The 16,215-nt window shown below is 38.1% G+C and overlaps 1 protein-coding gene across 1 annotated transcript; it reads left to right on the top strand.

The window, feature by feature from the left end:
* The first annotated feature begins 2,139 nt into the window (after window positions 1-2,139).
* LOC145764319 (uncharacterized) lies at window positions 2,140-15,919 on the top strand. Its single transcript, XM_082575937.1, has 2 exons — window positions 2,140-2,466; window positions 15,311-15,919. The coding sequence occupies exons 1-2, from the start codon at window positions 2,140-2,142 to the stop codon at window positions 15,917-15,919; spliced, it is 936 nt and encodes a 311-aa protein (XP_082432063.1).
* Window positions 15,920-16,215: the final 296 nt, after the last annotated feature.

Here is a 16,215-nt window from a genome sequence, read left to right as displayed (position 1 = left end):
TAGATGAAAACGTTGCTAATGTGTGCAGAGTGCAGACGTCTTCAGAGTCGGATGTCATCTCTGGCTTTCAGCGTAAAATTGAGTCTCGTGATATGGAAATAGCAGACCTGAATAAAGTCATTCAGGATTTGACTTTGCAAAATGAAACCTGTGAATTGTCTCGCCATGATATTTTGGCTAGAGAACTTGTCGAACCGAATATTGAGTTGAAAGATGGTCGATTTGAGATACCTGTTCCGTTGAAGGAAGATATTGATTTACCTAACAATTTTGTGTTGGCGTCAGATAGAGCTGCTGCTTTAAGAAAGAAAGCTTTAAAACAACCTGAACTTTGTGATTTCGTTACTGACACCATGAAAGACCTTAAATTTAATGGCTATATTGAGCGTGCTGGTGAAGCAGGAATGTCAAGGGATTTGAATGGTATTTACCATACTTTGTTACGTCACAATTAAAAAAGCGCATTGTTTACGATGGCAAGTCTGAATTCCGAGGAACTTGTGTAGATGATGTAATGTTTTTGTGTCCTGACTTGTTAAACCCTCTGGTAGATGTCTTGGCTAGATTTCGGCTTGAAAGATTTGGTTTCATGGCTGATGTGACCAAATACTTTTTTCACATTTTGGACGCTTCAGTACGCAAGCCCAATTTCATTGAAATGCTTACGTACACAGGCAGTGCCGTTCGGATCGTGAACGAACGCCCTTTGGTACCTTTGAGTGACGACCCTAAGGATTTTACTGTCATCACCCCTGCCTCACTTTTGACCCCATACTGTGCTGTTGGGCAACCACATGATCGTGACCAACTAAGAAGGGATTATCGGTTCAATTTGTCACTTTCTCAGCAGTTTTGGAGTAAATGGATCGATTTTTACTTGCCAGGGCTTCAGGGTCGGAAAAAATGGCCGAGAATTTGGAGCCTGGTAGAGAACTTGTAGTGGTAGGTTCTCTCCAAGACATTGGTAAACGTGGGAAGTATCAACTTGGGAGGGTGCATGAGGTATTTCCACAAATTAGGAAAGGGAAGCCTGTGGTTCGTAGAGCCAAAGTTGCCGTCTGCAACTATGATGAGAGTACGGGGAAAGTGAAAGTAGACTACGTGTTGAGAGATATTTCGTGCCTCGCCCCCGTAAAGAACACCTAAGTGTTAGGGTTTGAGCCTGGTTCTGTCTGCGGTGGTCGACCTTTGTCTGAGCCCAGAACAGTCGGTTATTATCGCATTATCGCAACCATTGTATAGAGCGTCATTTAGCGTGTACCTATGGTACCAATTTCATGTATCGTCGTATTATTCTTATTGCTGTTCATTCGTTGCATGCCCTTTGTATTTGCGTATTAACTTATACGTGAGTGATTCAAACAATTTGTGTATCATGTGTTTTTATTCATTGGCTCACAATTGTCGTCAATTCTTTTTTAGTTATGCCATGTCAGACTGTCATAACTAGGGGCCGCTATGTTCCAGACAATTTTTCATCAAATCAAACGTCATATAAAAACCGTTCAGCTCTACTGAATATTACGTCATGGAAGTTGCTAGAAAATGTGCCAAAATTGCACATCGTTCATAAGACTTGTGTCAAACCTGTTTGGACCTGTTTGGGCCTGTTTCAGTTTGAAACCTGTTTAAACAGGAAATATTACATCAGCTTTAAACACCTGTTTGAATGACTTCATAATTGTCTTCCATTATTGCGTCACAGAACTGCATATGTGAGTTTGAGATATTGCTATCTATTCTGGTCATTCGTAAAATGATTGTTTGAAAGTTGGCCGCACATTTAACTGTTGGCTTGGTGCTTGCTAGCTTGACAAAAGTTCCGTCTTTTATCCAATTAATCTGTTCTGTAGTGACAGTTTTAGAGGCGTACGGTGTTGCGTCCCATTTTCGATAGCCGCGGGCTAATTTTACAGAAATACACTGTTTGAAAAGAAGTTCAAGTGTGTGTTTCTTCGGTCATCACATGCAGACGAACGAATTTGGGAATCTTATGTTACAATTTTCCCACGAAAAGATTATGGTTTACCGCTGTGACCAAGTGGGTCCCTAAAGCAGGACTCCTACACCTTCTTCTGGAAAGGGAAAGCAAGGGATGAAACCAGAGAACATGGGGTTGGCTTTGCCGTTAGAAATACCATGCTGCACATGATAGAACCCCCTACGGGAGGCACAGAAAGAATCCTTACACTGCGCCTTTCCACGCATGAAGGTCCTGCAAACCTTGTGTGTGTGTATGCGCCAACACTGCAGGCCACACCTGAAGCCAAGGATCAGTTCTATGAGCAATTAGACAAGGCTGTTCAGGAAATCTCAGCATCAGAGCACATCTTCGTCTTGGGAGACTTCAACGCCAGGGTGGGGGCAGACAATGAGTCTTGGCAAAATGTGCTGGGTCACCATGGGATTGGCAAAATGAACAACGGGCAAAGGCTCCTCGAGCTTTGCTGCTACCACAACCTTTGTGTAACAAACACTTTCTTCCAAAACAAGGCTATCCATAAAGCATCCTGGCGACACCCCAGATCGCAACGATGGCACCAGTTGGATCTAGTCATCACACGACGTACCTCTTTAAACAGTGTCTGCAACACAAGATCATACCACAGTGCAGACTGCGACACTGACCACTCTCTTGTTGCCTCAAGGTCCTACATAGCCGTAGGAGATGGGGGGCAGGGGGGGCGGTCGCTCCCCCGCTGAACAAAAATACCCGCAAATTTGGGCAAAAAACTGCACTTATTTGGGCAAATCAATCTTATCGTGATGTTTCGACATTTTATCAGTTTAGAAAGTTTACGTAATTGTTATAATTTATGAGATACATTAATATTTTCCAATCAATTATTATGTAAAATGCATTTTCATCTATTTTGAAAATTGTTGTATGTAGTACGGTAGTTGTGGTACGTATTGCAATTTGGGCAGAATGATAAGTTTCAATTCAACACCTGCAAAAAGTAAAGTGTAAAAGAACAGAATTGGCAAGCAAAGTTTAAAAGCTTATTAGTACTGATATTCACCAAATCACCAGCATGTACGTAGGCTGCATTTCTCCACAGGTGAGATTTGTAAGCTTGCTAGGTAGCCTACTAATAACCTTAAATGGTTTTGCTGTTTACTTTATGTCGTACTAATGTAGTTATTTGTAAAATTATATTTGGGCAAAAATGTCCAGTTATTGGAAAAATCAATCTTACCATGAATTTTTAAAATCTTTCTTGTTTAGAAATTTGTTTATAGTGTTGCATTTTGTATGAAATACATTAACATTTTTCTTTAAATGTTAAATGTAGTGTCATCAAATTTGGAACTTTTGTATTTGGTATATTGCAATTTGGGCAGAATGTTAAGCTTCGATTCAGTATAGATCTGCACAATGTAAATGTAAGAAAATGCAATTAGCAAGCAGAGGTACCAGTAAGCTATTATTACTGATGTTCATTAGGATATACACTAGATTTCTTCATTGGTGGAATTTTGAAACCCTGCTGGGTAGTCTACTGGTAATCTTATGAGGTTTTTGCTTTTTTCTGTATATTCTACTAATGTATTTATTTGTAAAAATATTTGAGCAAAAATGTCCAGTTATGATATTGAGAAAATCAATCTTACCATGAGTTTTTAAAATCTTTCTAGTTTAAGAATTTGTTTATAGTGTTGCATTTTGTATGAAATACATTAAGATTTTTTCTTTAAATGTTAAATGTAGTGTCATCAGTTTTGGAACTTTTGTATTTGGTGTATTGCAATTTGGGCAGAATGTTAAGCTTCGATTAAGGTTATATCTGCAAAATGTAAAATAATGCAATTAGCAAGCAGAGGTAAGCTTATTACTAATATAATCATTAGGATATATATACACTAGATTTCTTCATTGGTGGAATTTTGAAACCCTGCTGGGCACTATCCTCGGGCTGGGAAAGCAGAGCTTAACTGTTTGAAGGTTGGGGGGGGGCTGTCAATTCAACTTTTTTGCATCAACAGTTGTATCTCTAAAACCACTGAGGCTGCGACTAAGAGATTTCTTGACTTTTCCTAACTTTCATTCACCTCTATTGAGCTGAAATTTTGAGCGAATAAAGGTTATAAATTGAGAGATATAAGGCATTTCTCAGCACATCCTCTGAAATATTTCATATTCTATTGTTCAAAACTTTCCCACCAGTTGGATGAAAGTAATTAATTTGGTCCATGTCTCGTTAATCCTAACTGCTTCACAGCGTGAAGGAAATTGGCAGAATGCGTGGATCTTTTGTTCTCACCACGGCTTATAAGCGACGTCGATACAGGAAAAGCTTCCACTTTGATACGATGATTTACCGTCGCTTGCGGTTGAAATTGCGTAAAATTAAACATAAGACTTGGTGACAATACATCTAGAGCGACAATTGTTTTTCGCAGACAATGATGTCCTTTCAATCAAACAAAGCATAGGCTACAACGTTATTGCAATGACTCAGCGTCATTTGGAGTAGATTTGATATAAAATGTGAGATAAGTATTGAAAGTGATTGGCTGGTTTCTTTTGATTGCATTTTCCTTTCTCGTGACATATTCAACGTTGTGGACTGGTTTTAGATTGTTCTGTTTGGGCCACAACGCTTTTTTGAATAATTAGAAATTTAGCTACTGTAGAAGCTGCGCTGTAACATATTATGATTTTGGTTTCAAATCTTTCCTTTTGTCCGACACACTATCAAAAGCAGAAAAGGCGTCGATGTTCCCAAAGCTTCTCACATATACTTGTAAACATTTATTTCCAAGTCGACATGTAAAGATTTGAAATGCAATACGCTTCTCATTTGTGTAGGATAAACCAGAACATCACGCTTTTGTGAAAAGGACGATCGTTCCACCACGTTTATACGTGATGCGGCTTAGTTGAATCAATATATTCGTGGCTTCTTGTACCAGGTTCACTGTCACTGATAAACTAAACCACAATGCAGTACCTCCCAAAGCAATTGTAGCGTAACATTTCCATGTGCTATAACTCGTCATAAATTGTGAAAACTTGTATATTTACTTGTCAAGTTGTCTCATGTGAAATATAAGTTTACATAGCAATGTCACAATGAAATATTATCTCCGTTTACCAAACTAAAGATATGAACTAATGCGACGTCTTGCAATGTTGAATCGACGGAAAGGCGGGTAACTGCCAACCTGATCTGAGAATGCATGAAAGAAATCGTTTGTTGTCGAACGGACGTGACGTCAGAAAACGGTGAATCGAGGTAGGCTAGCGGCGAGAGATATTTTAGTTAGATAATGACACGCGGCAGCGCGTTTACATTGAATAAAAATGCCTTTATTTTATCTATTTCTATTTCCATTCTTCCTAGTTTCGTCTCACAATAACAAACAGATGAAGTTACGCATATTTACTAAATTATTCAAAATAAACAATAATGCATCATCCAGCATTATGTCAGCGCTGATGGACTAGACATATTCACGAGTTGTGTGAGAATTGTATTCGATTAATCGCATTATTTATTGTAGGTAACACCTGCAAAAATTGAAGTAATTGCAGGCTCTGCCTTCATAAGTGTAGTTTAGAAGTAGCTTTCTCATATTGAGCCAATCGAATCAATGTAAAAACTACTTTCAGTTACATTGAAAGTGAATGAGTGAGCATTATGCAGTCTGTGACAAGGACTGGAAATGTATAATCAGAAAATATAATATCATAAAGTATATTGCGTTATGCAGGCTACATCTAGTAATTTTTATGAACATGGTATCATCTTGCAGGCAGGCGTTTTTATAGGGAAACAAACTTAATCCATAGTTTGATTTATGGCACTTATCCAACTGTTTCATAATGCGAATAGCTGTTTTAGTTCAATTTAGAAAAACATATAACTTATAACCGCAGACAGATGCAACTTTTTTCATGCTTTAGGCAATCGGCAGTACGGTGAACCATAGTGGTACATAACATACCCCATATGAGGATTAATTGCAAGGGTCAACCCAAGTAATGGAAAGGTTCTTTTTGAATTATGGTGATGGAATTCTTGTAATGCTATTGAACTTCATCTTGTTATGAAAAACTTATATTGTTTGCATTTGCAAGAAATATCACACTTTTGGATTTTTTTTATCACTGAATTGTCCGTTAGTAGAATGTTTCTTTATTACCTTAGTTAGGCCTATTTGTAAGTCAGAAAAGTATTTGTTGATGTGACATATGAGGATATTCTAAGAGATCGAGTTATTTTGTAAATAATATTTGATTTTTGGACACCATCAAAATTTTACACAATACACAAATTCGCATCTAGATATAGTGCTCATAGTTGAGAAAAGTTAGATTGTGATAATTACAACTTGCCTGAGTAGGCCTACAGCAAGGGACAATCAAAATAGATGAAACCGCATTCATGGTAATATAGACGTTTTGCAAACTGCTCTTTTCATTTTCAATATAATAACAAGAATGACATATGAGGATATTCTAAAAGACCGAGTTATTTTGTAAATAATATTTGATTTTTGGACACCATCAAAATTTTTACACAATACGCAAATGCGCATCGAGATTTAGTGCTCATAGTTGGGAAAAGTTAGATTGTGATAATTACAACTTGCCTGAGTAGGCCTACAGCAAGGGACAATCAAAATAGATGAAACCGCATTCATGGTAATATAGACGTTTTGCAAACTGCTCTTTTCATTTTCAATATAATAACAAGAATGACAGCTTATTTTCACTAAACATATAAACAAATGTCAAAAATTATGGATGAACAGCGCATCTATATTTTTCGGTTTAGGTTCGACAATGCATTCTAGCCGTCAAAATGATGGAATATTTGGTAAATTTGTTGAGACATACCATTGCCCAATCGTTGAATTTACATCAGAGATAATTTTATTAGATAGATTATCAGTTTCATGCACATGGTTTCATTCAGCGTTATAATGTTGTTTTTCAAGCCACGTGGCGCTCATGGTCATAACGCAACATTGCAGAAACAGCCAATATTGATACCAGGTAGGCCTAATAATTATTACGCCGCTTTCGTCGAATCTACGTCGCTAAACGACGAAATTGTGCAAACGCCTGTTGGATTTCCCTTCTACGTGTAGTTTATCATAAACGTGAAGCATTGCTCAAGAAGCTAATCTGAATCACCATAGATAACCATAACATTCATATAGTTTCATCATCAGTAAATATGTAAAGTGCACTTCACAATTTTTGACAACGGTCTGACAATTTATTATATTGCAAAGTTTTGGTTTATTCTTGACTTTTATAATTCTGTGTAACAGTTTTTTTCTAACTAGTTTCTATGTGACTAACAATTTGTTTCATTATACATTTTCTTTAGTATTTCAACGCCATTATTAAAAAAATTACGTCCTTTTCACTTTTAAATAAAACATGGCAAGGCAAGGATTCAGTGCTGAAGAAATATTGCAACATGTTTTACTGGATTCTGACGACGAAAGCCAGGCGGATGATTTGGAGGATTTATGGCACTCCGATTCAGATGAAGAAGCGGATTCTTCTCCGTCAACTTCCGCAACAGCGATTCCGATCGAGATTGACGACCAGTTACCTTCCATGGGCGATGTTCAACCGGAGTTTGCGCCACCACGACGGATTATAACATCGAAAAGACTGGTGAACAGCATAGATTCCTCTCTCGACATGAACAACTACGATGCTGTTGAGTTTCCCGACACACTGAAGTCTTATACAACTTTTGTAGAAAAGCCAAAGAACAGACAAGAGGGCGGCGTCAGCATTACTTGGTCTAATGCGAGACCGGTGCACAATGGGAGAAGGGGCCGGGCTAACATTATATCTGGCCCGACTGGTGTTAGAGGAGAAGCCAAAGAAGCCAAGACCCCTCGGCAAGCATGGGAACTATTTTTTTCTTTAAACATTTTGAACATTATTGTTCAAGAAACAAATAGAAAAATTGCCACACTCATTTCTCAATTGCCAGAGAGAATTTTAGATGACAGCAGGTACTGCTATTTTGGCCCAACCAACAACGAGGAGATGCTGGCCTTTGTTGGATTGGGGTATTTTCGGGGGCTTTTAGGACAGGCTGGTCATTCCACGGATGTATTGTTCAATCAACTGCAAGGGCATCCCGTGTTTAGTGCAACAATGAGCAAGAACCGCTTTAAATTTTTATTTTCGAACATTTCGTTTGACGACCAAAATACTAGGCCGCAACGTTGGAAGAATGACCGGTTTGCCGCATTTCGAGTCGTTTTCGAAATGTTTAACGAAAACTGCGGCAAACATGTCATTCCAGGTGACTACTTGTCGTTGGACGAAACGCTATACCCCATGAGGACACAAATTGCCTTCAAGCAATATAATCCAAACAAGCCTGCGAAATATGGCCTTCTGTTCAAGTCGGTAAACGCCAGCAGATTCCCATACACATTTACGGCATCGGTCTATTCAGGTAAACCGAAGGAAGAACCATTTAATTTTTACGTTCGTGGAACAGAAGAAGTGGTAAAAGGAATGGTGATGAGCCTGGAACAACACGGTGACCTTCAAGGTCGGAATATTTTGTATGACCGCTTGTACACCTCCATACCACTCTCGCAGTGGTTGCTTGACAGGGGTATAACGTCAGTGGGAACCCTCAACGCTATACGTAGAGGAATACCCCTGGAAGTGAAGCAAATGAGTGGTAGGGAGAAATTTTCGTACGAAATTTATTGGCAGAAGAGTAAGGCTGATCTTAGTCTACATTCTTATGTAGTAAAAACGAAGAGTTCTGGCATGCGGAATGTGTTGATGTTGACGACCATGCAACCTCTATTGGGGATTACCAAGGATGACGGCAAAAAGAAGCCAGGCTTGTATAAGCTTTACGACTTCACAAAGGGTGGCACCAATATCATCGACCAAAGGATGGGTTCATTCACGTGCAAAGCGAAGTCCCCACAGTGGACAACTACTGCGTTTGCTTATTTTTTGGATACTTGCCGCGTCAACGCATCTACAGTTTTAGCACTAAATGAAGGGACTGATCCACGCAAGCGAAAATCCTTCGACTTCGGTTGGGAACTGGCCATGGAACTCGTGAAGCCATTCATAAAGTCGCGATCTCTCCAGGGCCTGAACTATCACACCATACATAAGATTGAAGCAGTAAAGGGAAACAACCTTCAACAACAACTCCAAGCGGCAGAAGGGCCACTCTGCCCCAACTATCGTCGACACGACGTAGATGCGACTTATGCAAACACGCTATTATGGGAGAAGGTGCCAAAGCCAGAAAAAATAAACTACCAAAAAACCGTTGCCAATGTCAGTGCTGTGAAAAGCCTTTATGCCCTGCACATTCCACACGAGTATGTCAAGCTTGCTTTTGCGCAGAATAAACTATTTGAATGATTGCGGTTTTATAAACATTGGCTTCAACCACAGCCTAAATAAAACGCGGAGCTCAATGAAAGTTTTTCCTTTCATTAGACAGATAGCTATTTTTACGTTGATTCAACATATCAAGACGTTGAATATTTGTAAACATGCGCGGTTTTGCATTTTGATTGCTTATCTAAATCATCTATCCTTTTTTGTATAAAAAGTGGGTCATAAAACTAATCGTAATACTGGATGTAAAATTCAGCATTTTTATATGCTGAAACAGTATTGTATTCATATTGTATAAATCCATTTTCTATTTAGAAAATATCAATATAATGCGGTTTGAACATAGCTGAATTTTAGCACGGATACAACGACTGATTTTATGACTTTTATACAAACAAGGATAGAAGAGAAGTAATCTAATTGCAAACCCGCGCATGTTTACATTGTCTTGCAATGTTGAATCCACGTCGAAATGATTGTATTAGCTTGTATTCAATTCCTCGTATTATCGAACTGTAAATGTGCAGCCACTTGTAATTTCAATGTGCCTCATTGCATATTCCTAAATATTTCTGAACTTGTGTGTACATAACCTGACAGAACACAGGTTGCTTTACCATTGAATCAAGTTGAAAAACGTTGCTGCAAGAGCCTTGTGACAAATGTGACAATTGCTGCAGTCCGGTATTGCTGTAACCAAATCAAAATACTTATCAATATTTTGCTGCCAAACTGACATTTTTATCGCATAAACGCCCATTAGGCAGCTAATTCTTTGTAAAGTATTTCTCCAGGTTCACAATGATTTGACGCATAATAAATACTACTTTGAATAAATCTAAATATTGTTTGGATTTTAGTGTGTGGCATATGAATCTTAGAGAGCTTATTGAATCCACAAGAAAATGACCCGAGGCATTACAGATTTTCCTTTTGGTGAAAAGCGTTGTGACGTTCTGTTTATTAATGAACCGTAACTGTTTTATTTTGAATTTCTTTCTGACTTCTGTTTACGTAGAGCATCATCGACTTTATCGGGTAATCTTACTCCTAGTAGTAGCCTTGTATGTAGCCGAGTTCACATTGAACTTACATTGAGAGACGCTGTTGCAACTACAATACATTGCATTTAAACCGCGTTTTTTGTTGCATGATCTTCCATTCGTTTCGTGGATTACGTAATAGTATTTGATAAACGCCACCCTGCTTCTTCAGCTGGTCTACATTTGTTAATAAAGCGTAGGAGTTGCTGTTCTTGGAACCGAGGTCACAAGATCATAATCCAAATTGGTGTGACACGCGTTCAGAAATCTCATTACTGCATGTAATTGATGAAGCATTGTTCTTTTAGTCAAGGAGCGAGGTTTATTTTGAGCGTGGGAAAAGTTATTATTTTGCATGAAAAATATAGATTCAAATTGAGATTATGTAAAAAAAATTTAATCACAACATTGCAATGCATGTTCTTCATTACTCTACCAAAAAATAATGTGTAAACTCACGCTACAATCGCTTTAATCGCAAAATAATCCAAAAGTCATAAGTGACCTCAACATTTCAACGTCTATGAGCAGTTCTAAAATTCACATAGGTTTAATTTTCGGATATGCTCAGCGTAAATAATTTTACAAAGTGAATCCCAAAGTTTGAAACCGTACCTTAAAAAAGAACAGAGATATCACTCCTAAAGCATAAGAAGAGTCGACAGCCCCCCCCCAAACTGAGCAAGACTCCAGGGAGCCCAACCTCGTAAGGGTTAATCCTGGAAGTTTACACCAAAAAAGATCATGTGCAGTCTACTGATAATCTTATGAGGTTTATTGCTTCTTTTTCTATATTCTACTGATGTATTTATTTGTAAAAATATTTGGGCAAAAATTACCAGTTATTGGGCAAATCAAGCTTAGGCTACTATGAGTTTTCAACATCTAACCAGTTTAAAAACTTTGTATATATATTTGTTATAGTGAGTACAAGCAGCTAATAAGGCCCGCTGATTTTCAAACCTCAATATTTTTCTAAATACTGCATAATTTTGAACGAAACTTGGAATGAGGATACTTTGGGTCTATCTAAACAACATATCTCTGAAACAAGTTTCTAAGTAAAAGGAGTTGTAAAATATTAAAAAAAGAAAAAAAATCTCAAGCGGGCCTTATTAGATGCACGAATTGTGAATAAGGCCCGGTTTGAATTTGCACCAAAAGTGATGGAAAAGGTGTATTTTTGCAATAACAACACCACAAAACAACTTCTAATCGACAACACAGGCACATAACTAATATAATTAAATGTACAGAGACAACTATTCCCTCCCCCGCCCCATGCTCCATTTTTTAAAAAGCGACATGGTGTTTTTAGATATGGTAGGGATGATAAAGTATTTTGATTCTGAAATTATGATATTTCCATTGCAATAACAAATTGGATTAATGGTGTAACAAGAATTGTTTAGGTCACTCAAGTCTTTAACCCTCACTTTCTTAACCAGGGGTGCACAACGTTATCCCAGGGGCCCATGGGCCTCATTACCAAAATTAGCCTAGTCTGATCATCATTATCAGTCTTGCTTTAATTAGAAAAAAGTTCAAATTTATTGGTTTTACTGCATCAGCATGCACATATCTTTCACATAAAATGCAAAAAAAAAACGGAAGTCAAAGCGGTTTGTTAATGCAGAACAGTCTAAAATATATATATATGTGAAAATTAATAAAACCACTCAACTTCAGTCCCCCCAAACTTCAACTTTCCGTAACTCAAAAAGTTCTCAACTTTAGGCTGTAAAACTTTACCAGTTAGTCTCAATTCACCATAGCAGCAATCAGAGCTTCCAATTTTGTTTAAAAGATTTGTAACAACGGAGATCCAGGGGGTGGGCCTTATTACTGGCCGGGCCTTATTAGCTGCAGGTGCTTGTAATATTTTGTATGAAATACATTAAAATTTTCCCATGAATGTAAACTGTGCCATCTTCAATTTTGGAAACTATTGTATTTGGTATGTTGCAATTTGTAGAGAATGCTAAGCTTCGTTTATTATCTGTGAATTTTCCAGTGTTTGATTTCATGTTTTTGTGAACTGAACTTGTGGGCTACAGTCATAGGCGCCGACTTTTATTTTTGCACGGGGTGGCGGATAGCACAATATGGCAACCTAAAAACTTTCAAACTGCATGTTTTTGTTTGATTTTTGCTAAGCGTGTTTCGTAGATGCAATTGTTTTTTCACACCTGATTTGTAGCTTGATAATTTACAAAGCAACTTTAAAACAAAGCACAGGAGGTATGTCGTGAATTTTATTGTTACGTTGCTGCTCTGACACTTAACATTTGGCAAAAGTATTTTTGCGAACAGCAGCTCTGTCAACCCAACTGTTAATCAACTGTTCAAGTTGTAACCGTGAAGCTTCAGCTTGATAAACATTCAAAATTAGGACGTGGTTCAATCGCAGTTGCGTCATGGTAGATCGCAAGTAGGTTTTTATGCGCCTGAGTACACTAAACAATCGCTCCGCCTCGCAGGTGGTGGAAGGCAACGATAAGTATATTTTCACAATGCAGACCACGTTTGGAAGAATTAATGAAATTGTTTCATTGCTTGCAAATAGATCAAATTCAAGCAGTTGCGACTAGTTGCAAATCGGACAGAATGCTCTATCTTTGCATCTATCGTATTCTAGCCACGGGAATTCGCTCTCCACGATTTTTGATAGTTTCTCCCTTCAACAGCAATTATCCTGCTCGTGCTCGGTTCTTCCACCTCCCTGATCGTGCTAACGCCTTTTGGCAGTGGCACACTTTCGTTTCGTTCAGGCATTTGGTCACTTTTATGCTGGCTGAAATCCTGACTAGACGCAACAAAAAATGACTCAATGGAGAGCTGCAATTTTGAATGCTTTTTTGGTGGCATCTTTAAGCTGAATAAAGCTGGAATGTCGGCGAAAACTTTTACTGGACGACGTTTCGTAATTTTTTCTATGATGTAACAAGCAACTCCTATGTCAGACCAATAAATTCCCGCATCACAGTTTGTCACGCATCGACACGCAATATTACTGCATGAAGTAGATAACAAAGTAGAAATTAAAGCATAAAGTAGATGACAGTACACTCCAATTGAAATCGGAAAATAATTCAAAATGCAAAATCTTGAGTAATTGAAAAAGGTTGCTTTTATTATTGGGAATTGGCAGGGGGTGTAGCTTTCCTCGAATAGAATCATGTAAACGTGTAAATTTGCACAGAACGTTAAAACTGCTACTTTACTAAGTGCACTTTTTAAATAAAACTCAAAAAGTTTCAAAAATTGAATTTTTTAATGAAATTTGAAAATAGATATTCATTTATTTAGGGAGTGGAGCTATCAATCATCGAGATAATTTTATTTCCAAGTATTTTATAGCTGGCATAATTTATAGCGATATTATGAGCAGTTTAAAATTTTTCAGAAAAGATTTTTGAGGGAGGCAATGGAAAGATCGTATTTTATTGATTAATAAATCCCATTGTAAACCTAACAAATGTAACAATGACTTATGACAAGTAACAAATAAACGATCGCAACAACAACAAGGAAAAAACTCGTAGCCACGTGTTGCGTAATCTTCACGTAGCTTGCTTGATGTTACGCGAGTATCATGCTTGTGACAAAAACAATCATTTTCTTCGCAATACTGTATTGGTTCACCTCTTGCTTTACGTTGACTTGAAGCGAAAACCAATGATCAAAAAAAGATTTAAACGTCTGTTCAAACTACATTTATTTGCAGTAAGTAATGTAACCTAAACGGGGTGGCTGCCACCCCGCCACAGCGGTTACGGGGTGGCGTGGCCACCCCGTAACCCCGTAAGTCGGCGCCAGTGGCTACAGTTGAAATGTTTTCTATAAAGATTTTTTGTATCAACTGCTGTTTGTCTTTGCCAGTCCTAGGGTTGATATGCTCGGCTATTTACCATATATATATGACACAGTACATACTATAGTAATCAATGATCAAATATATAGGCAAGTGTTATGTTGCTTTGGCATCCAATTCATGCAGTTAATATATCAGGCAATGTAGACAGTATTAATGATGTTGTCTGTATTTTCTGGCAAGGATTGAGTTTGAAGTTATTACCTATATGAGTTATTTAAGTTCAGTGCCTGCGATTTCAGTAGTTGCATTATCATGAACTTAGAATATCTTGGTAGTTGGTACAGTAATAATGTTAATGAAAAAACATTGGCTATAACTTCACTGTAATATGAGATCAATATTCATACTAATAGCAACTTAGGTTTGTTCAAAGGTGCAAATTTGATGTGCATAGTATGATAAGCTGTAGAATTCTTTTCAGGTTGTAAGGTTTTAAGTAGCATAGATTAAGTATTATAATGTTGCTAGTTTCATAAGTAAATAGGTTGTCATTTGAGATTTTTTCAATGCAAATTTACGAATCTTGACTGGATTTTTTTAACTATCTTTATAATGAAAAGATTCAGCTACTTTTGGTCTGACTTTTATTGCAATTGAGCTAGAGATTTTGAAATGATCTGATAACATGGATATTTAGCCACTGTTGTCCAGTTATTGTTGAATTCTCAGTTTAAATTGTTGTTGAATCCAGGTAGGCCTAATATATATATATAATACATATTTTTGTGCCACAAGAAAATTATTTCAATTTGATGGTTTGTTTAGTTTAAAGTTAATTCAGCCTTGTTTTGCTGAGTTAAACGTTTTGCTGCCTGTGTTTATGTACACCGCCAAGTTGATGACTGTGGAGTTCTTAGACTGCACTATCTTAGAGGTTGTGAGTAATTTTGTGTTTTGAAAATGTATAGCCTACGCAAAGACACAATTTGGGCAAAATTTGAAAAGTTTGGGCAAATTTTGTTCGCCCCCCCAAAATGTTTTACTGTCCTACGGCTATGCTCAAGGATATCAATATGGCCCAAGAGGCTGCATCACATCAAGAAGAAAGGCCAGCCAAAAATCGATCTCAGCAAAATCTCCCTTCCAAACAAAAACCAGAAGTTCTTTGAATGTCTTGAAGAAAGCCTGAACATTGCCCAGACTCAGGACGAAGAACACATGTGGGAGTCACTGAGTAAGACCATCCACCGTGCAGCCGTCCAGACCTATGGAGAGAAGGAGCGAAAGAACACAGACTGGTTTGAAGCACACATCTCTATGTTGGAACCTATTATCGACCTGAAACGTAAAGCACTGCTCAGCTACAAACAAAACCCGAGCAGTCAGAACCTACAAGCCCTAAAAGCCGCCCGACACAAAGCTCAGCAAACCTCACGCCGCTGTGCTAACAACCACTGGCTTCTGCTGTCAGAACGTATCCAGTTTGCATCAGACAGTGGCAACATAAGAAAAATGTATGAGGGCATCAAGCAAGCAACAGGAAAACCAATCAAAAAGTGTGCCCCCCTTAAAGCATCGACTGGCGAGATCCTTACAGACAAGAACAAGCAGATGGCACGCTGGGTGGAACATTACCTGGGACTATATTCAACAGAAAACTCAGTCTCTCAAGAAGTGCTAGACAACATTTAAGATTTGCCTGTTATAGCAGAGCTTGATGCAGAACCTACTTTAGAAGAACTGAGTAAAGCCATTGACTCTATGCAAAGTGGGAAAGCACCGGGAGAGGATAACATTCCAGCTGAGGTCATAAAGTGTGAGAAACCTGTCCTGCTAAAACCACTGCACGAGCTACTGCATCTTTGTTGGAAAGAGGGCCAAGTACCGCAGTCCATGCGCAACTCCAAGATCATTACTCTGTACAAGAACAAGGGGGATCGCACTGATTGTAACAGCTACAGAGGCATCTCTCTGCTTAGCATCGTGGG

This window comes from Aplidium turbinatum, chromosome 2 (assembly GCF_918807975.1).
Source record: "Aplidium turbinatum chromosome 2, kaAplTurb1.1, whole genome shotgun sequence".
NCBI lineage: Eukaryota > Metazoa > Chordata > Ascidiacea > Aplousobranchia > Polyclinidae > Aplidium > Aplidium turbinatum.
The sequence above is the reverse complement of the archived record's forward strand: the minus strand, read 5'-3'. Positions and strand labels throughout refer to the sequence as shown.

Bases quoted from the DNA above. Each gene is read 5' to 3' on its own strand.
- LOC145764319 (XM_082575937.1), top strand. From the start codon at position 2,140: ATGCTGCACATGATAGAACCCCCTACGGGAGGCACAGAAAGAATCCTT. The intron at 2,467-15,310 runs GTAACAAACACT...ATATGGCCCAAG, and splicing joins GCTGCTACCACAACCTTTGT to AGGCTGCATCACATCAAGAA.